At 38.7% G+C, this 21,177-nt stretch overlaps 1 protein-coding gene across 2 annotated transcripts; it reads left to right on the top strand.

The window, feature by feature from the left end:
• The first annotated feature begins 5 nt into the window (after nucleotides 1-5).
• Nucleotides 6-17,327, top strand: CEP97 (centrosomal protein 97). Of its 2 annotated transcripts, XM_079313915.1 has the most exons (11): nucleotides 6-266; nucleotides 2,329-2,471; nucleotides 3,387-3,545; nucleotides 3,943-4,044; nucleotides 4,497-4,610; nucleotides 5,482-5,648; nucleotides 6,817-6,981; nucleotides 8,704-8,834; nucleotides 9,340-10,108; nucleotides 11,125-11,200; nucleotides 11,951-17,327. In XM_079313915.1, the coding sequence occupies exons 1-11, from the start codon at nucleotides 215-217 to the stop codon at nucleotides 12,662-12,664; spliced, it is 2,592 nt and encodes an 863-aa protein (XP_079170041.1). In that variant the 5' UTR covers nucleotides 6-214; the 3' UTR covers nucleotides 12,665-17,327. The 2 variants fall into 2 exon arrangements, with proteins under 2 accessions (XP_079170041.1, XP_079170042.1); XM_079313916.1 differs by lacking the exon at nucleotides 3,943-4,044 and having other exon boundaries at nucleotides 39-266.
• The last annotated feature ends 3,850 nt before the right edge of the window (nucleotides 17,328-21,177 follow it).

Raw genomic sequence — 21,177 nt, 5'->3', positions numbered from 1 at the left:
AGGGCCGGGCCGGGCCGGGCAGCGCCGCCCCGCCCCGCCCTGGCCGCACCGCGGGGATTCGCGGGGCGCTCACCCGCCGGGATACCCCAGCCGGCCCCGCACGCGGCACCCGCCGCGCTACCCAGCATAAAGGGCGCGGCGCCGCCGTGGCGGAGCGGCCCGGCCCATCGGCGCCTGGCGCTCGGTTGTCTGGCGGTGTTGTCAAGCGCGGGGCATGGCGGCAGCCGGCGCCGCGGCCAGCGCGGGGGACGAGGCGGCCGGAGCGGGTAAGGGCGGCCCCGGGCAGGTGCGGCGTGCCGGCGGGGCCGCGGTGCTGGGGGCCGCGCGTCCCGAGCGGCGCTGTGGCGCTCGGAGGGGCGCGGGGGGCCCGGCTGCTCTCGGTGAGGGGCCGCTCCGCTGCCCCGCTCGCACCGGCCCCTGAGGCCCCGCGGCAGCGCTGCCCGCCCTGAGCAGCGCCTCTGGCTCGGCCGGGACCGAGCGGCTGCCCGTCGTGCTGCAGCCTTGCAGAACCTTTATAGGCCAGGCTTTCAATGATACAGGGCCCGTTTGCACTAGAGGGGAGGGCTGAGAGGTCTTGGACAGCGCCGTAGCTCCTTGCTTCCTGCCAAACGAGAAATAAGCAATTTTGGAATGTTTTCCTGGGTCCTGAAAGCCTATTGGGAAAATCTCGTTTCCCAGGTATTATATCAATAAGTCTTTATAGGATGGAATCATATTAATTTCATGGAGTTATACGTGTGTATATAATTAATATATACTGAACTGCCATGCTTAAGCAAGCAAACCAAAGCTTGTGAGAAGGACAGACGATGTTGAGAGAGGGCCCTCTGAATCCTGCTCATAAAGGATACCCCAGACATGGGAGATAATGCCAGCACTCCAGCTCGTTTAACACCTCAGTGAAAACCTTCCTTTGTCTAGCATCATGGAGAAGTGATTATAGCCAGTGTGACTGCAGGGATGTCTAGTTCAATAGAGAAGCGGGTGGATGATGTCGCCATAGAAATACAGGTTCTTTGCAAATGGTTGTGTGTATTAAGTAGCAGTTGGATCACATTATACTTGAATGCTGGAAATCTGTGAGAACCATGTGTTAAGTCACATTCTGAGTGCCCCAGTTTGAATGGGACACCTCATGGATTTCTCTTGCAATTCAATACTTTGGGTCCTTGCCTCTCTCCTAGGCTGGCGGGGCCAGTTGTGAATTTCTGTGACAAACCCTTAGATGAATGAGCAGATGCAAATCTCCATTCAATTAAAGTGACCAAGCAGTTGCAGAAGTGACTACTTGAGGGAGAAGCAAGTGATACTTTCTCCCTGAATGTGTAAAGGCAGGATGATGGTGTCTGGCTCTGTTATGCTGCTCTCCAAAGCTCTTGGGGCAACTGTAGAGTTGAAAAAACAATGGAAATATAATGTCATCAGACATCTTTTTTAGAAATGCCTGTTCTCTAGCTGACAAAACAATACCAAAAAAAAAAAAAAAGTTTGCCTCCATCCATAGCATGGCTAAACCTTAAAAACCTGTAAACTGTAATATTAATATGTGCAGCATATTAAGGTGAGAACACTATTTGGGATATGTTGCTGAAAAAGGAAGCATTATTTACTGAGCAGATGTTAAAAGAACAACAAGCTCTACAGTGATGTTTGTACATCAAATACACAGCAGAAGCTTAATGTAAATTAATTGTATATAATTATCAGGTGTCACTTTGGGTACCCAGTGGTTCAAGGTCCTTGTGAATGGCAAATGTTTGCCATTTGATGTTATGCAGTCACCCTTTTTGCATGGAACATTTGAATTGCATTAAGTAAACAGCTTGCTAACCCTTTTAGAGTTTGTTCTTGCCAATGCCCCCAGTACTGTAGTGTGGCTGCATGAATGGCTTCTTAGTTTAGATAAAATGCTTACACATAGTTAGTCGTCAAGCTGCTCAAAATTTGAATTCTCTGAGTAATTTTAAAATTTAAGTTTAAATTTGGGGTTTTGAGGATCACACCTTTAAATTTAGCTACTGGAATTTTGCTGCATCTCACTTCAAAGGATCTGTTGTGACTTTCTCAGAATCCTGCCAGGCTTCTTAACTGGGACATTGTCTGGTATGTGTATCTTCCAGTAACTGGATCAATTACTCTTAAAGTGTTCGAGCTGAAGGAATTTTCTGAAGTTTTACACAGGAAAGAAAGTTAAGCCATTTTTCCAAATTATCTGCATGTATTATAAAACAATTTTTTTATCTTGCATTGCTTTTCCAGTACATGTTCTCAATATAAACTTTGCCATGCTTTTTTTTTGTTGTTGTTTTTTCTCCTTTTTATTATCAGGCTTGGTAGTCAATTGCTCAGGTCAAGGATTGCAAAAACTGGGTCCAGCCCTGCCCTGTGATGCTGATACTCAGACTCTGATTCTGGACAAAAATCAGTTAATTAAATTGGAACACTTGGAGAAATGCAGGAATCTGATGCAGGTCAGTGTTACTTGATTTGAAATTATTATCAAATAATGGTGCTATGATGTCAGTACCTTCTGCCTTCAGGCCTTATTATGTAATTGAAGTAATCTCACAGTTACTGTCTTCACAGGAAAATAAATGATTAAACCGATTAAAGTAGAAAGCTTTGTTTTTAGTGGAGGTCTGCAGTTGATAGTGGAGGAGGCTCTTTTTTTTGAATTACCTGAGTAACTAACAATGAGCTAAATAAATCCTAATGGGGGAGGGACACTTGGAAAAAACACTGCTAACTCAAATTTTGATACTTCTTAGCTTTTTAGTATATGAGCTTTGTAACCTTAAAAATAACTGTGTATTATCACTGAAAGTTCTGGATGGGCTCTGTGCTGCCGAATAACTTCTACAGACCAGCTACACTGAGTTGGCAGAGGTGGAGTTTGTTGCTACAACAAACCTTTGCCAGCTTGGTGATCATGTTACTGAAGTGTATGTCTAGTCAGGATTTACTTTTTAAAAAATTTGTGGGCTACCGTCCTGTTGACACAGGACCTGTTTGAGAATTGTGTGAAATACGTTTTGTCCTCTTCCATATTGACAGCAAGTACAATTTTAAACCAGGAATAGGGCAAAAATTTGCACAATGAATTGGCAATTCTGATATTTAAACTTAATTTTCATGTGACACAATTCCTCATTCTTTTTCCTTTATTTAGTTATTGCTAGGAGAATTTCCTGTTAAGTTTCTGGAGCAAGTTCTTTGATCAGTAATTTATTTCCTGGCTCTTGTGGGTTTTTTGTCTGTGTGGTTTACTTGAATATTAAATACGCAGATTGAACAAGTATCTGTTGGAGTAGATTTTTAACTGCTAGAAGTAAGATCTTATTCTGTTTGCATAGTTAAAACTGTTTCTTTTGTGTGCCTGTCTGCAGCTCTCTGTAGCCAACAACCGTTTGGTGCGAATGATGGGTGTAGCAAAACTGACCAAGCTCCGAGTGCTCAACTTGCCTCATAATAGTATTGGGTATGTGGAAGGACTGAAAGATTTGGTGCACCTGGAATGGCTGAATTTGGCAGGAAATAACCTTAAGGTAAGGTATTTAGTCTGTTGCATTTACCAGAATCTTGTGTTATAGAAATTTGGAAAATGCTGCAAAGAAATGTGAATATGTTTTGATTGGAACAACAGTGTTAATGTTTTGTGTCTACTGGCATATGAAATAGAAGAGGGCAGCTTTTGAAGTAGAGTTGTGTAGGGAAAAAATAAAAGGTTTGATATAAAAATGAAATGAAAGTAAGGAAGTAGTCTCCAAAATAGGAAAAAGATTTGTTATCCCTAAAATATAACTTTATTAAAATATGGTGTTTATTTTGTGTTGCGTAGCTAGTGGGTTTTTTAATCTGTCAAAATAATTTATAATTATTGATACCTGGTTTTATTTAGTAGCTAAAAAAGCATTAGTGTAACTAATTTCTTTATTTTTGTAGGTCATTGAACAAATAAATTCCTGTCTGGCTCTTCAGCATCTTGATCTGTCAGACAATAACATAGCTCAATTAGGTGATCTCTCCAAGCTTACCTCACTGAAGGTAGATGTTATTCTATCTCTGTTTTCATTGCATTATATATTCAAGTTTACTTTGAAAATTACTGCCTTTAGACATTTACTCTTTAACACTAGCTCGTAGAGCATTTTAATTTATTAACTGTATTTTCTAGAGGAAGGTGTGTAAATATTCTCTTCCTTGTATTCAAGTTGCAGTAGCCAAGGCAGTGATTTTTCTATAGCCACTCTAATGATTTTGATGAAGATATGATGGTGATATCTTCTTTGTAGCTTTGTTCTCTTAAGGCATACTGTTAACTCTTCCAGCATGCATACTGTAGAGGAAAAAGTTTCCAAATGCATTTTTTGATATCTGTGACCAAAAAAACCTTACTTATAGTTCATTTGCATGTATTTTTGTCATGTGATGCCTGAAAAAGAAACCTGTGGGTTTTGATCAAACATTCATTTCATTGCTGTGTTTTTATTTTACAGACTCTGTTGCTACATGGAAATATTATAACTTCACTTCGCACTGCCCCTGTTTGCCTACCTCAGAGTTTGACTGTTTTATCTTTGGCAGAAAATGAAATCAGAGACTTAAATGAGGTAAGATATAGAAGACAGATCACCTTGTCTTTAGGTAGACGGAAAGAAGGAAGTTGAACGATTTTTTTGAGGTTGTAACTGAAAATGTGCTCTCTTCTTTGAAACAACCTAACTTTAATAGTTTGTTTATATGTAATAACCTTGTTTGCATTAGCTGCACAAGCTAGGTGATTTATTTTAAAATTCAGACTGGAAAGAAATTCTCTTTTTCTGTTAGGCTTTTATATTATTCAAGGGTGTTACTTTTAGACCTAACCTTTTGTAGTTGTCTGAAAGATGAAACCTGAGCTGATTAACTGCTGCTGAGAGGTTCTGCACGTGCTGTGATTAGAACAGAGGTTTGAATTGCACTTGTTGCCACTGACCCATTTTCACTGTGTAAGATAAATAATCTGCCTGTGACTTTTGTCTTTATCTTGTTTATTTGATTTATTATAAGTAGAAGCCAAAACTCTTGGTTGGGATTTCATGTTGGAAGAAAATTTTTTAGGTAATAATTTCTCTTCAAAACAGGACAGGGTTTCTCCAGGTTTTTGGCTTGCCTTTTTTTTTTCTGTTTCCTTTGTTTGTTTTCAAAATCCAAAAGCTGTTGTAATAAACTGGAATCACAGAACTACTACACCTTTCTATGCATAATGCTACATTTCCAAATTTTAAGAGAAGGTAATACTTTCCAAGGATTGATAGCACTTACAGAAGAATTAATGGGAAGTGGCAGTAGTTGGTAGAAGGTCCTTTGTAGTCCTTCATGTTCAAAAATTTAACGTGACTTTTGCATGTCATTCTGTTATTTGGCATGAGCTGTCCAGCTGTAGCTAGGCAAAATGTGGAATGTTTTGTTAAATTAATAAATATATCTTGTTTTCTAAAGGTTTATTTCCTGGCCTCTCTTCGTGGGTTGGAACAGCTGTCAATTATGAACAATCCTTGTGTGATGGCCACACCTTCTGTCCCTGGCTTTGATTACAGGCCTTATATTGCCAGCTGGTGTCTGAACCTGAAAGTTCTTGATGGATATGTGATTTCTCAGAAAGAAAGGTGACATAATAGTATTATTAAATCTCCAAAATTATTACATGAAGTTTAGCTGAGCTAAAATTACTTTAACTAAATTTTTCATTTGTTACACTAGAACTATTACTTAGTTTGATCAGATAAAAGTATGAAGTTAAGCTTTTCTTTGGATATCAAATTACAAAAGCACTTCTGCAAAGTGAAACTGTGGTAGCAATTCATCATTAGTCTGGTACCTTTTCTTTACAGCCTTTGACTTTGTGGAATGTGACAATCAGGAGGAGTTAAAGCTCTTGTCTTGAGGGAAGCTCAAACGTGCCCTTACATAAAGAGCATGATTTGTGTGTGCATTTCCAGATTTGGCTTTTTTATGTTATCAAAAATTTAAATATTTTGCTCAAATCACTTGTTACTGTATCACTGTGCTCATTATATCACTAGGATATCTGCATGACAAAGTTTTTGACATCAAAACAGTCCAAGCACAAGTATTATCCAGTATAAGCACATTCCAGTCCAGGGCATAAACATATGCTACGACATTAATATCCTTTTTCCACTGTTGCTAAAATAAAAAGGTACTCCTTTTTTGGTCAAAGGTAAACAAATTCTATTTCTGTTTCATCATGACATGCCATGACTTTTCAGGAAAGTTGCCTGTTAGAATTCTAGACTTTTTAAATGATTAATGGGATGTTCTGTATTAGCTGTATTATTACATGTAGATGCATTATATTAAATATTCTCAGGCAGAAATTAATTTTAAAAACAAACCTGTTAAATACTTTTTAGCAATATTTCCTCTGTGTCTGTTCTACATGTTTTTGTGAACTTCTCTGTTTGTGTGAAAGTTTTGCTGGTAAGTTCATTGATAAAATGTGTTTTCAAAGGCTGTACACAAAGCAGAGGCTGCACAGTTTTGAACAAGTGGGGTTTTGTGGTTTTTGTTAGTTTGGGGTTTTTTTTGTTTTTTTTTGTTTTATCAATGCCTAAGTGAATGAATACACTATCCATTATTTTGGTAGTGAGATTGTCAGTTCCCCTGGGCATTGCACATTTTCCAAGTTATGCCTAGATTTGTAGATTAGTTCTTGGGTACCCATTCAAAGAACAGTAATGAAAGCAGAGTTACTGTTTCTATGCTGCTTATTAAAGGTGCCATTTATTAAACTTTTTCCTCCCTTCCTAACAGTTTGAAAGCAGAGTGGCTCTACAGTCAAGGGAAAGGAAGGTCCTATCGACCTGGGCAGCACGTTCAGCTGGTTCAGTACTTGGCTACTGTTTGTCCTCTTGTATCTGCTTGTGGACTCCAGACTGAAGAGGATGCCAAACTGGAAAAAATACTGAGTAAGCAAAGGTGAGAACTTAGTTTCTTTCTCAGAGAACATAATTGAGAACATAATTATGTATCTGATGTGCTAGATGTTGTAAGATTTCAGTTTAAGTATTTCAAAGTAACAGTGACGTCTGGAGATGCAAAGTGTCGTGGAGGTACAGGATGTCTCCTGGATGGCAATGAGAGACAAGGCAGCAGCAGCAGGAGTGTTTTCCTGCTTTCTGGGCTATCTTGTGAAAAAATTCTTTATTTTTCAGTCTGTACTTTGTAGGACACTGAAGATAATTTGTGTTAAAATTATGATTAAAATAAACAAACGATGTACTGGGATTTTTTTTGCCACACCAAAAAATGATGAAAACTTCAAAAAGGAGCTTAGCTTTTGTTCTAATTGTAATAAAGGACTGTTGGGGTACACTGGTGCCTTAGCAGCTTTTTTTATTGTTGGGATCTTCTTTCTTGGTTTTAAAGTTAAGTTTGTTCTTTGAGGGATACTGTTCCCAGTGATACATTTGTCCATCTGTATCAGGCATCTGAGGTCTGTCAGCAGAGGCCTCTGGAGAACCTGCTGGTTCTGCCATCAGCAGCTGTTTTGCTAAGGTCTGTGTAAATAGATGAGTAGAATTATCGTGGTGTGTTTTTCGTCCATGTAAAGGTGAACTAATTTTGGTTGGAAGCCAGAAAACAAAGCAATGCAGGTTGTTCTATTCCCCAGGATCTATTGACAAACTTTTTCTTGTAGAAAGAGCAGAAAGTTCAGCTCCCAGGAGCTGAGTAGCATAGTGTGGTTAAAAAGTTGAGCAACAAAAGTGTTCTGTTTAGCAGAAGGGTTTCTCATCAGAAGGACTGTGAACTTGGGAGTATCTGGAAGGAGTTCCTGCCCACTTTGCAAGTGTAGATTGGTCTCCAGGAGGAAATTATAGAAATGTTGTAGCTGTTTTCAAGGAGAAGCTGCTGTCAAGGCATCTTGACCTTGGAATCTCTAGCTAAGTGCTCTGACATTCACACGTTTCTGGGGAAAATTCAGGAAATTGATCTGCTAAATATAATTCTTTAAAAATTTAAAAAACCCTCAACAGCCAAAAAAACAAGAAAAAAACCCTAGTAGAAAAAGCAATCTCCCCAAATCCTCAGCTGTATATATGCACATGCATATATGATTTATATGACACTTTATCCTCTGCCTGCTGATTTTCTAATTTAGCTAAGCTAACTTGTGTGTTCTGAGTTTGTAAAGGATGATTTTTTCTTTGTGCCAATATTTGTTGATTTGTACTTGGATTTTGGGCAGAAAATAACAGAAGCATCTATTCCTTGATTCAATCACTTTGAAATGTAAAAGATACTCCCACCATTCCTCAAACCCCTCTGTACCTACACATACAATATACACAACATCAGACATTAAAATATCTGCATGCCTTTTTTGCTTGTACAAATACCTCATGGTTTTCAGTCTATAGTCAGAATTGCATGTGGGGCTTTTTCTCTTTCTTCATAACTTGTAAAAAAAAAAAAAAAAAAAACGTGGCAGGAGGAAGGGGAGCAGGAAAAGACTGCAATCCCCTGCTTTGTGAATAGTCCTGTTCATGTCTTGTGCATATAGGAGTCTGCATAACCAGCCTCTTGTTTAGAATGTTATGATCACTTGTTTATTTTGAAATAGTTCCTAGTTTTTTAGATGTTTTCTGTACAGAAAGTTTAAAAGAAACATGAAATCTTTTGTTGGCACTCTGTACTTAGGCTCCACCAGAGGCAGTTGATGCATGAAAACCAAAATGAGGAACCACCTACATCTGCTCCCAGCAAAACAGTGCCAGTTGCTCATGAGCACAGTGGCCTGGCCCAGCCATCACAGATGGTTCTTGAAAAGGGTAAGTAGCTTATCTACACCTGTGACTAGCCTGTGGAAATAAATATTTTTCTTTGGAACATTCTTTTGAACACATTTCCATACGTTGTGGAAGGAATTTCAGAAAAAGGCCCTGTTATTGTTTTATTTTATCTGTCTTTGATTTTTTTCAATTGAAGTTATACTTTGTTTTTAAAAAAATCCAGTCTATTTTTAATTGAAATCCTAGTAGACAGGTGAAAAACCCAATCCAACAAACTAAAGAGTTACTACTTTGACTTTTTCATTTTATAAAAGTTTATTTTCCAAGGAAGTGCATTTTTTTGCAATTTCTTGTACCCAGTATTTACCAAGTTTGGATGTTACTGTAGTAAGTATTATCCTGATACCATTTCTAACACGTGAGATCATCTTACCCACCCAGATGCTAACTGTCAAAACCAATTTGGGAATCTCTATGAATTAAACTAACTATTAGTATTATTGCAATACTCTTAACACTATAATGTGACTTTCTGCCTGTCTAGAACCTGTCATCCAGAGGAATTCTTGGGTTGGACCAATTGCAAACAGTGATCGTTCCTGTGCAATAAAAAACACTTTTCTTCATGAAAGAAGCTTTCCCAAGGAGCTACACCTTGAAGATGTACAGACAGATGAAGACAAACTAAACAGCAGCCTTTTATCCTCAGAGTCTACTTTCATGCCAGTTGCTTCAGGATTGTCTCCAGTGTCTCCTGCTTCAGACCTGAAGCCAGATGGAATCAATTTGGGTCTAGAAAATGATAACAATGTAGTGATTGAATGTGTGAGAGATGTTAGTAATAGGGTAACAACTAATAAGCAAGAAACTTTGTCTATTACAGGAGAGCACCCTAATAGAGCAGCAGGTGTGGAAACACAAGAGAGTATCAAAGAGGTCCTACAGGTGCCTGCTCCTGATGCAGTAACAGCTGGCCTGGCTGCAAAGACTGGCAGCTCTTTAGGGGCCTCTGAAGGCCAAGTTTTGCAGAGTCATCCCAGCACCTCATTAGGGGCTGAAACAGGAATAAAAACTCTTTGTCCTGACCAGATGCCAGAAGAAAGGTCTGGTTCACTGGCTGTGCAAGGTGCAGCACCAGCTGATCAAGGTGCAGCTGAACTGCAAAGGATGACTGAAGCAGCTACCAAGCTTCAAGCTTCCTGGAGAGGATTTTACACAAGGAACCACCATCCTCAAGCCAAGGAAGTGCGGAATGAAATTCGACTCAACAGAATGCAGGAGCACATCATTTATTTAACAGCTGAAGTAGAAAAGTAAGTCGAGGTCATGCTGTGTATTTTCAAGTCTGTATGAATATAACCATCATTCCAGAGTATTTCAGAACAGGTACAGATGGGCCTTGATATAACTACTCACAGCAGAACATCAGAAACATAAAACTGATTACATTACAGGATCACTTCCTGTAAGGTGAGCACAGTTTTGCACATAGCTATTCATACTCTCAAAGTGCCTTTTATAAATGGATTGGGTTAGAACACATTTTTCTATTCTTCCATTAGCAGGACTTGCATATTTCAAAACAGAAATTGCTGAGTATGATTTTTTTTATTTCTTGTCTCCTTGCAATTACAGAGTCTAGAAATCAAGTGTCTGTATTAAAAGTCATATTTCTGTTGCTGGTGAAAAGAAGAATTTCCTCTGCCTTGTATGATACAATTTTAAAATGTGACTCTGGTTCTGTTTTAATTTTTGATCCTGTGAATCTCCATGTTTGGAGAAGATCATGGTCAAAGTTGCTCAACTTTTAAGACAAGAATTCTGGATTTACTTAATCTTTCTGGATCAGCCTGGACCTGTCAGTTTTACAGGCTCTTTTTCTTCACTATCACAGGTGAAAAAAGTTCTGAGAATCAAGTTGAGTGCTCAGTGAACCTCTGGAAACTCCCAATTCTTACAGATCATACTCCATCCATATATCAATGGCATAATTAAGCATAATTAAGTACTATTTGGTGTGTGGGGGGGTTGTAGTTGTGCAGGAAAAAATAAGAGCTCAGGTTCTTTTTACAAAAAGGCATATTATTGCCAAGCCAACAAATGTGCTGCAGTAAAAGGAAGCAGAATTCAAATGTGACTGAAAAAGAAACTTGAAGTCAGCAGCTGGGTATTTATGGCAAGCCAGACTGCAGTAATTTCTTAATGTTAGGCTCTGTTGTATCTTTTAAAAGTGCTGTTATATAAGTAGGCATTCTTATGTGTTCTTGTTGCTCTTGTTACCCAAATGTTGCTTATTTAAGCTGCATAAATTTTGGATCTGTTCCTGCAGACTAAGAAAAGAAAGAGAGGAAGATAAAATGCAGAGGCTTGTACAGGAGGAAGCTGTCAAATTTCTTTGGAACCAGGTGAGTAATTTTAGTCCTCTTGTTTTTTCTGCTTAAGTATGAATTTGGAACGCAAATTTCAGTCTGCTTATATATGAATTTGCATTATTTCTTGCTGTAGATCCTGAAGAGACAGTCAATATGGTTCAGTTTTTCCAATGATGGTTTGAGTTTAATAGAATTTTATTGCTGTGTTGTCTGCCATACTTATATTGTGGGGAAAAATAATCTTCAGAACATTAGTGTAAGAATGCTGGTTTTATTGCTAAAGACTAAATCGTGACCTGGTGTGAGAAGGAAGACAAAATGCAAGAAAAGCTAAATAAACATAAGCAGAACGGTGAAGAATGATGTGACTGATAAATGCCCATGGCAAATGAAATGATGTTAAGCTGTGTTGCTTGTGAACAATTTGTTTTTGAGGCAGGAAAGTCATTAATACACCTTTTAATAAAGTGTATTATTTCTTCCAAAAATAGGGCTGTTTTCATAAAAACAGATGAATCCTTTCTGGTTTTAAGAACAGGTTTCTTTTTCTTCAAGTACTTGAATTGGGAGCTTGTGTGCTCTGTCAGTGTTTGGCATGTAGGTTGGTAAGCCATGATTTCACAACGAGAAGAACAAAATTTCCCAGTAGATATAGGAAAACTTTTGTTTATCACTTGGTTTTGAATTTTATAGTAGAGCTTGGCTGCTGAATACAAGAAATCCTCTAGAAATCAAAATACATTTCGCTGCATTTCATAATGTATTTTTCATTATATTTTGCAGGTTAAATCCCTTCAACAATGGCAGCTTTCAGTGATGCAGAATTTAAGTGGTGCTGGGATCCCTTCAGCCAGTACTTTATGTTCATCCAAACCACCCATTCAGTCATCCACAGTGGAGCAAGAAACCCCACCAGCCATTAGCTCTGCTTTGTTAGTTCCAGCTAGTGAGGATGATCTTCAAGACAAGTCTTTGTTGCAGTTCCCGGATTCTGGCTTTCATTCCGCTGCGGCTGATCAGACTCATGCCAGTGACCTGTGTAGCTCTGAAAAGAGCTTAGCTGAAGGAACTGAGAGCTCCCTTTCAATGGAAACCATCAAACAATGTGGCAGTTTTGTTTTAGCATGTTCTTCTGATGTAGAGGATGGCCCTGGGGAGTGTGGGCAAAGTAAAGAGAGCTCTAGTAATGAGCAGGACAACGGACTGATACAACAGTATTTAAAATCTGTTCAGCAGCTGGAAGAGGCTGATGAAGACACAGATTGCAATGAGGAAATGGAGAACAGCTGCCTACAAATGGCTGTGTCTGCAGAAAGCCAAGATTCTTCCTCTGACACTGTCTCTGTAGAGCTCCCTCAAGACACATCTTCCCCTGTCCGAGGTGAAATCTGTCAGACATCGCCAGAAAGCTACAAACTGAATTCAGAAATAATAGAAAAGAAGCAAACAGATCATGATTCTTCGTTTCAGATGCTGCATGTTGGGATAGCTGTATAATAGGATCATTTCCACAAAGGACTAGGGATTCCATTTCACTTTCTCTTTCTTTTTCCTGTTTATACAAAACTTTGATTTTTTTTTTTTTTTGTGTGCTGTTTCAGACTTTGACTCATTCATAAAATTTATGTTGTAATTACTGTTTTATTGATGTTGCTGAGGATTGATGCTAACTATGCTAACCTGATATCAGCAAAGTTCTCAGTGACAATCGTTATGCACTTTATTTTCAAACATAAAACTGGTATTCTAATAACTGGCCTCCATTAAATTACTTCTGAAGATTGGGGGGGTGGATGGTCGTGGTAGTAATGGTTGCTGTAAATTCACTTTGGTGGATGTGTTAGTGTGTATTTTTTTGGGTTTTTTCCTGCAAAGAAAGATTGTGTTCTTATTTTGTAAAGAGAAGCAAGCAATATGGGAAGAAATGGAGTCGATACAGGCAGTATATCCTGTCATAGGCAGCATACAGCCTGCTGAGAAAGATGAAAAGTTGCTTTCCAGAATTCTTTTGACTTTAATAAGAGTAACTTGGTCAGTGTATCAAAGATGCATTCCAGAAAACCAGTGTCCGGGTCAGTGAAAATTTTTGTAAATAACTTGAAGCTGTTGTTGAGGAATTAGATCATTTACATACACACTGAAACAAGGACTTACAGGAGAGAGACCTCAGGGAGCTTCAAACAAATAAGGCTTGGCCTTTGTTTGCCCTGGGGTTGAATTTCCCTGCCTTCTCAGGTAAGACTCAAAATGGAACCAGTAGCAGCCAGGACTAAATAAGAATTTCAGAAGGGCATGTGATTTGGGGACATCATTTCCAAGACTGCCTCCTGGGTTACCACAGCAGACTTGGTGGCATATGTTTTGCACCACAAGGATAATAATGTCCTTGTGGGATTTGGATTTCAATAGCTTTCAAGACATTAGTGAGTTCATCTACTTGTATCTACAGGTATAAGTACTAAAATCAAATGCCATGACTTAAAACTATTTCTGTTCGGTTTTTTAGGTTTGTTTTTTTTTTTCCCTAGATGTCTAGTATTTGACATTTTATTTAGATGTGGATAAAAGGTTGTATTTCTTCCCTGTTAGCAAATATGCTGAGATACCTAGGCTATGATTTCCACCTAAACACTGGGAAAGCAGCAGGGTTTGTATCTTACCTAGCTATTGCTATGTTAGGTGTTTTAATGGAAAACAATCAGGTATCTTAGTGCACTTCAACAGGGACAAGGGAAATCTGTTTTGCCATGTGATTTGTGATGGACACTAGTGAAATAAAAGTTGATGTGATTTACAGGGGTCAGTTGCATTTGCTGATGCTGCATTTTGCAACATGTACTGGAAGGCCAGTGCTGCAGTAGTTTACTTCTCAGTTACAAAGACACATGCTTGCTGTAATTCTCTGGATCTACAGGTTAACTTCTCGTGCTATGGTGTCACTAAAACCAGCTAGCACTCTTAAAATTGCTCTTATGGCCATGTTGCCATGTGAAATAATTTAGTTTTTCTGAAAGCTTTGGTTGCATGTCTGCTTTAGGTTCCAAGCTGAAATTTACCACTGCTTGGGAGTTTGGTATGAGGCCAGTATCTGCTTGAGGCCTCAAAATATCCTGTATTTAGAACATAAATGGTGTATTGGACTTGTACCAGCCATATTCCCAGTGGTGAAGTTTACCTTGGAAGAATAAAGCTTGCCTCTCTGTATAGAGTAGCCATCATCTTTTTTTCCCCAAAAAGGATTTAGGGCACCAGCTTCTCCAAAGATTTGTCACTGCAGTCAGGCTGACCTTTGACTGTGCATATATGGGAGCATTAAAGAAAACCCAGAACAACTGTTCTGTCTTCCTAACTGAATGTAGTCACAGCACGTTTGTAGCATGACCATATTTATAATTAGATCTTAGAGCACAGTTGTGCTTGGGTATTGAAATGTGCAAGTGCATAATGTATCACAACATCTGATTACCTGGGCAAAGCAGTGTGTAGTCCACTGGATCATATCCTTGTCCTCTGAAGGTGCTGAACTTGACTTTAAATCTGCCATGCTTGCGATCTGCAGTTCGTAGGACTTAGCTCTTTGAATGTCAATATATTATATAAAAACCCCCAAACTTCAAAGATATTTTCTTTGGATATGGAAAGAGGAATTATTTCAGTCTTTGGAACAGTTTTGGATCTTGCACTGTGGAGGCAGTGGTCAGGTGTACTGCAGTAAGTTCTCTTTCATGGCAGAGTGCTTTATCACAAAACCTGGGAGAAACTAGATCACTGCCTGGATAACACTGTTCCACTTACTGGAGACTCTGAGGGAGCATATGTATTTTGTTGTTTTGGGTTGTCACTTTTGCTGCAGTTAGAAATGAAACAACTAATTTTAGAGTTGTCAGATGGGGAAACTTGGTGCAAGTAAATGCTTCATGGAAGCCCTAGATGTTTTTGACATTTCCTTTGTTATTGGGACTTGTAAGCACAAAGACAAGGTAACTTAATTTAACTAATGCTGAGGTCTGCTGCTGTCCTTATTAATGTGTAACCTGTATATCCAAAAATGATTTTATGCTGGTACAGTGAACCATGTACCAACAAATATTCAGTTTTATCTTAATTTTTTTGGGAAACAGTGAATACTAGAAATTTTTTTTCTAATATTCTAAGAAGTATCTTGCATGTGTAGAAGATGAGTTGCCTAAATATAGAGAAATCAAAGAATGGTGAAGTTTTGGATTAGTTTTTACAGGGTTAAATGTAATTAGTTTGTATATAGAGAAAATATTTTCATCCTGACCATTAAAATAGATACAGGGAAAGACATAATGAGGGATACAATGGAGAAATAAGGAATAAAACTGGATGTGTACTTAAAATTGTCTTCTTTCAGCCCTGTGTTGAGCTCTCAAGGAATCATGATGTGGAAGTATCATAGTTTAATATATGGCTTTGCATTTACTTATCTTTGTTTAAGTAAATTTCATTAATCTAGATATATAGTATTCTTTTAACTGGATAGAGATGCACAATTTTCTTTTGGAAGTGATGGAAGTTTCATAAAGGAATTGAGAGGCCTAAAATATATCTGAAACTTTCCTGTGTTAATATTGTATTCTTTCCTTTTGCAAGGCTTCATGTTCAGCAGAAGAATGTACTTTGTAGAAGAAAAGCTTATCTCTTGTGTTTTTTCCTGGGCTGATCCTCCAGTGTTAGTGGGAGAGAGAACTTGGTTATTTGCCAGGTAATGTTGTCAGCTCTGCCGTGAGTACAGTCAAAATGCTTCTTTAATTTGCTTCAGAAAAATCAGATAAATATAGCTCAGATTATTTAAACTGCACCACACAAGTAGTTTTACCCCAAATGAGATAGTTGGCACATGAAAGTCTATTTTCAGCTAGTCTATGGCAGAAATTACTTTTGCCTCTTTCTGAAGGCTGGGACAAGTGGTTCTACATACCATAAAGCAAGAAGGCATTAAGACTGCAAATTTTATTTTGCTGTTTCTAAACCAAAAATGTCCTTCAGCAAATACTTGAGAGTCCTTGCTAAACTAAATTGCAGAAGCCTAACAGCTGTTGATAGTTTTTTTAAATAACCATAGGTTCTACTATTTGCATGCAGCAGTTTAAATAATGCACTTAGCAACCAGTCTCTATATAAAAAAGTTGGGGTTTTTTTCTGAATAATGTTTGTATTTGAGCTTGCAAACTGTTCCTGTTTTTTTTATGAATTTGTAGATATTGTCTGAAGAAGTCCAATTTTTGTTTCCACTTGTAGCAGGTTATCTGATGAACAAAAATGGAATATATGTTCCTTTGAGATTACCTGGGTAATTTTTACTGCACTTGATGTTCTAGTGTGTCTCACATAGATACACTTTTTCCCGAGAGGATAGAATTGTAGCAGTTAGGGGAGACTGAATGACAATAAAATGTAAAAACCCGTCAGTTCCCTTGCTAGTGAAAAAGACACTTTTTTTTCCTCTCCTCTTGTATTAACTTTCCCCCTTGAGAACTGTGCCGCCCAAGTAAGTACGCATCAAGTATTTATAGTCTTTCAAAGTGTCTTATTTTAATAGTTACTTTTGGGGTTTTTTGTTTTTTTAGTGTTTTTTTTTTGTTTGTTTTGCCCCCCAGATTGGCTTTCTAGGATAAGTTACTGAGAAACACTTGCTTTCTATATGCCTACCAAAACATCGGGACTCTCTCTATTTTTAAATGTTTTCTTTTTCAATAATGGAAAAAGCACAGGATCCCTTTCTTGCAAAAACCTAAACCAGTACTTATCAGGAAAGGTGCTTTATCTCTTGGAAAGTGCCGTGCCAAATTTATTATGCAAGAGCTCTCAGTAAGAATCTTTTTTTCTGGCTTCATTACATTTGTAACTATATGGGCCAAATTTATTTGTAGCATAATTCTACTGAATTAAATATTTTGAGACTTTCACAGGAGTATTCTACCTCTAGAAAAGAATTTGAGAAAAGAAAACCAATTGGGTATTGATTTGTCTTTCTATTTCTTGCTGTTTTCTGTGAAGAATGATGGGTGGTTAAATTGGTACAGTTCATATATTTTCTATAAGTGTTTATATTTTGGATTTATTATTTCTTATGTATTTTGTTTGTATCTCTGAGTTTTGAATTTAAATAAATGATTTGTACATTTATTGAAAATTTTAAGGTGTACCTTATATTGACTCTTAGGTATGTAGTCATAGTCTTAGAATTAGAGGGTTCTTCTGGACATGGGAAGCTCAGGAATAGAGAGCAAATGATGACAAGGTAAGCACTGGCATTCTTTACTTGGTACAGCTGAGACATCTAATGGCCACTGTTCAGTGCCTAGGACAGTAAGAGTGTAGTAGGTAGGGTACATGAAATGAGTTTGCCAATGACTCTGAAATTGGTCTTTGTTATTTGCAGGCCTTTGTTTCTGTTGCTGGCCCTCTTTTGTGTTTTTAATTACCTGCCGTGTTTAAATTAAAAGAAGTGGCAGTATTCTATACAGAATTTTCTAGAGAGAAAATTAAGACTTAAGGGTTATCAAGAGAAACTCAATTGTAATGTGTGGTGTTGCCTCTTTTGGTTTGGTCAGATACCTGCTCTCTGTTCTTAAACAAATGAAGACTAATTAAACATAGTTCAGGCTTTGACAAAAAGAAACAGTTGATTTCAGACATACATTAAAGTGATTTTTTACTGTAACACAGGTCTCTGAAAGGTAAAAAAAATAAGCAACAATAACAGAACTGAAACAACAAAGCTCACTTTGTTTTCACTCATAACACATGAAGGTTGGTGGACATTTTTAACTCCTTACTATGTGTTTCTACTTCATTACACCAAAGAAAAGACATTTTTAAGTGGAACTCTTGCTCTGCTGTGAAGGTATTTACTGTGAGGGTGGTGAGGCACTGGAACAGGTTGCCCAGAGAAATGGATTTCCATCCCTGGAAGTGTTCAAGGCCAGGTTGGATGGGGCATTGAGCAATCTGGCCTGGTTTCCTGCTGTGGGCAGGAATGCCACTCCCTGAGGCAAGGAAGTTAGAACTAGGTGATCTTTATACTCTCTTCTACTTAATTCTAGGACTCTACTTAAAAGTAAAAAATAGGCATAGCTAAAGTAATTTCACTTCAGGTCTGAAAAGAGAAGAGCAGTCTTTCTTTAGAGTGGAGACCTTAAAGCTGTACTACTAAGTTTAAATGCTACGTGTTGTAGGTATAGTAACCATAGCACTTGAAGAGCTCAGGTTGAAAGTCCCTCTTGTCCCTGGCTTTTATTCATATTTGTAATGAGATCAGACGTTAAAGTCTTTGGCTATATTTGGAAAATGAAGGGATGGCTAGTGGATGGGCCCATTTTGTTCAAATGGAAATAGTCACTTTTAATTGGCAAGAATCCTTATCTATGCTAGGACTTACTGCACACCTCAACCCACTTGTTTGTGGGGTGGTGTGAGAGGCAGGAAAGCCCTTGGCTCTGTAAGCACTGCTCAGCTGTAGTTAACATAGGGCTGTTTAAATCATACTGTTTCCAGCATAAGTCAAACACAGACCTATCATAGCCACTGTGAAAAAAATTACCTCTATTCCATCCAAATTCCATCCAAAACCAGTATAGCTGCACTGTCTGATATGTGCAAGATGATATTCACCAAGGGAAGGAATATCAGAAAATTGTGCACAGGATGCCCAAATCGAACAAGTCACAGCCTCTGACTTCCAAGATGCTTTAAACTGTGAAAATTGAGAAGCCCATGATCATACAGGATGCTCTGTAAAATATAAAATCTGACACATTGTGTTTAAATTGTTCATATGTTGGACTGAAAGCAATAAACCATAAGAAAAGCCTAAACAATTCTCAGACAATGTACTGCTGTGAGGAGCAGCAGTCTAGCAGTCAGGATAGTTTGCTTAGCATTGTGCAAAACTGCATTCAAGCAGCAGCCTTTGGGAAATCTCTTCCTATCAATTGTTACACCAGCCGAAGTTATCCAGTCCCCTGAGCATTTGCAGCATGTTTTCTGGTGTGGGAAGTGCATGGGAGATGTGCTGAGCAGTTTACCACTGCTTATGCCTTACAGTTTGTGGGATCTGGGGAGAAACAGGAGACACTGAGAAACTCTACAACCAGAATCCACTTTCCTTCTTTTCATCAGTAGTTCCTACAGACCCTTCAACCTGATGTTTAGGGCAAATGCATTTGGTGTTGGAGGCCATGTGTTCAAGACTGGTTCTCCAGCTGTCTTGTGCTGTTGAGCTCTCCAGGACAGAGTTCATGCACTTGTCCTCTCCTCATTGCAGCTTGCTCATTCCCAAGGTCAATAGTTTTACAGCAGATTGGCTTTCCTGTCAGTTTCTGATTCTTTGGCTTTACTCACAGATACTGAATTTTTTAAGCATATGAACTAGTTATTTTTTTCCTAGTAGGACAGGTATGCTACTTTTCTCTCACCTGCTTTCTCATATTACTAGCTGCTTGATGCTTCTTTTGGTGTAGCAGTATCAGTGTTAAACTTGCAGGATCTATTCTGGGAAGCCTGTGGCTGAGGTGGCTGTGGCCATGTCCATTGTCTGGTGGAGAAGCAGAAAGGGAGACTAGGAAGAGTTTCTCTTAGTCCCAAAGGGGAGCAGAGCCACCTGGAAGAACTGGGAAACTGTGTTCCTTCCTCTGTCCCATGGGAATGTAGCACAGCTGCTTGAGGAGGGTTCATGGAAAGGCTGATGGTGCCTGTAAGAAAGCTGCTCTGTAACCTTTTGGAAAAGGATTTGAAGCTGCAAGAGGATTCCTCTCGCAAAACCATTATTCCTTTACAAGCATTAGATAATGTGAAAACCATCTGGATGGCACCTGGTCAGCAAAAGACTTTTTCCAACATTCGAATAGACTTTATTGTTGCTATGTGTGAAACCAGGGGACATGCATAACTTGTGGACAAGATGAGAGTGAAACTCGCTGTTCTAACGACTGCAGAATGACAAGAACCAGAGGACTGTGGAAGGGAAAAAAGATTGGAGAAGTGATACAAGAGTAATGTAGCAAAAAGAGACAGATCAAAGGTGTCTACAGAAAGGGAACAGTGTGGGTTTTGCTCTTTGCAGACTGCTCAATACATTGTTAAATCTGCCCATACTTCAGCACAGAAGCATGTTTTAGTTTGCCTCAGGAAGCAAACCAAAACATTCCTCAACACTTGCCTATAATCAAAAATGTGTTTAGTAGCCCCACATATCTTATCAAATATACTGTGTATTATTGATTATTCTTTGCAGGTGAGGGAGAGAAGGGAAATGGGGCCAAGGACCCAGCATAATTTGATTTTACTGCATGTAATTCTGGAAAAAGAAATAAGGAAAAACTGATTCTTTTTCATTATCGAACTTTCTGTACTCATCTCAAAATACTTGCCAAATACTTCTGGTGTGATAAACAAGAGGGGGTACAAGGTCAGTGACAGCTGCTGAAGCTGTGCTTCTTTTGGGACTAATGACATCTAAATGTTGCATGGTGATGAAGTGGAACAGACCTCACTAGTGCCATTGGCACTCAAACCAAACAGCCTTTTACATGGTGCTTTCTGTAGACCACGGGTCTACATTGAGTAATTGGTTTCTGGCCTCTGTGTAAAAGGGCTTACCATGTTAGAGATTAGAAAGGCATATTTGATTCATTATTAGGCTTTCATCAAGACTAACTATAACAGAAGGATTTGTAGAGAGAAGTAGTGTGAGGATCCCTTCCCATCTCTGAGGGGAGGTGAAACGTAAAATGTGGCAGAAGATAGCATAGCAGTACCTATTTCCTTAGAAGTGACAGTTTTTCTCACTGTTGTCACCTTCTGTACCACCACCCCAACATCATTCCAGATATATTAAGAGATGGGATAATGCTTGGCATTTGGCACACAAGCTTTGCCTTAGGTTGCACTTTGAGCTGCAGAGTTTGTAGGGGAATTTGGTGCACTGCATGGCTCATGAAGGAAAAGTGAAAAGAAATGAGACTGCTATAGAACTTTATATA

This window comes from Erithacus rubecula (genome assembly GCF_903797595.1).
Source record: "Erithacus rubecula genome assembly, chromosome: 1".
Taxonomy (NCBI): Eukaryota; Metazoa; Chordata; class Aves; order Passeriformes; family Muscicapidae; genus Erithacus; species Erithacus rubecula.
The sequence above is the reverse complement of the archived record's forward strand: the minus strand, read 5'-3'. Positions and strand labels throughout refer to the sequence as shown.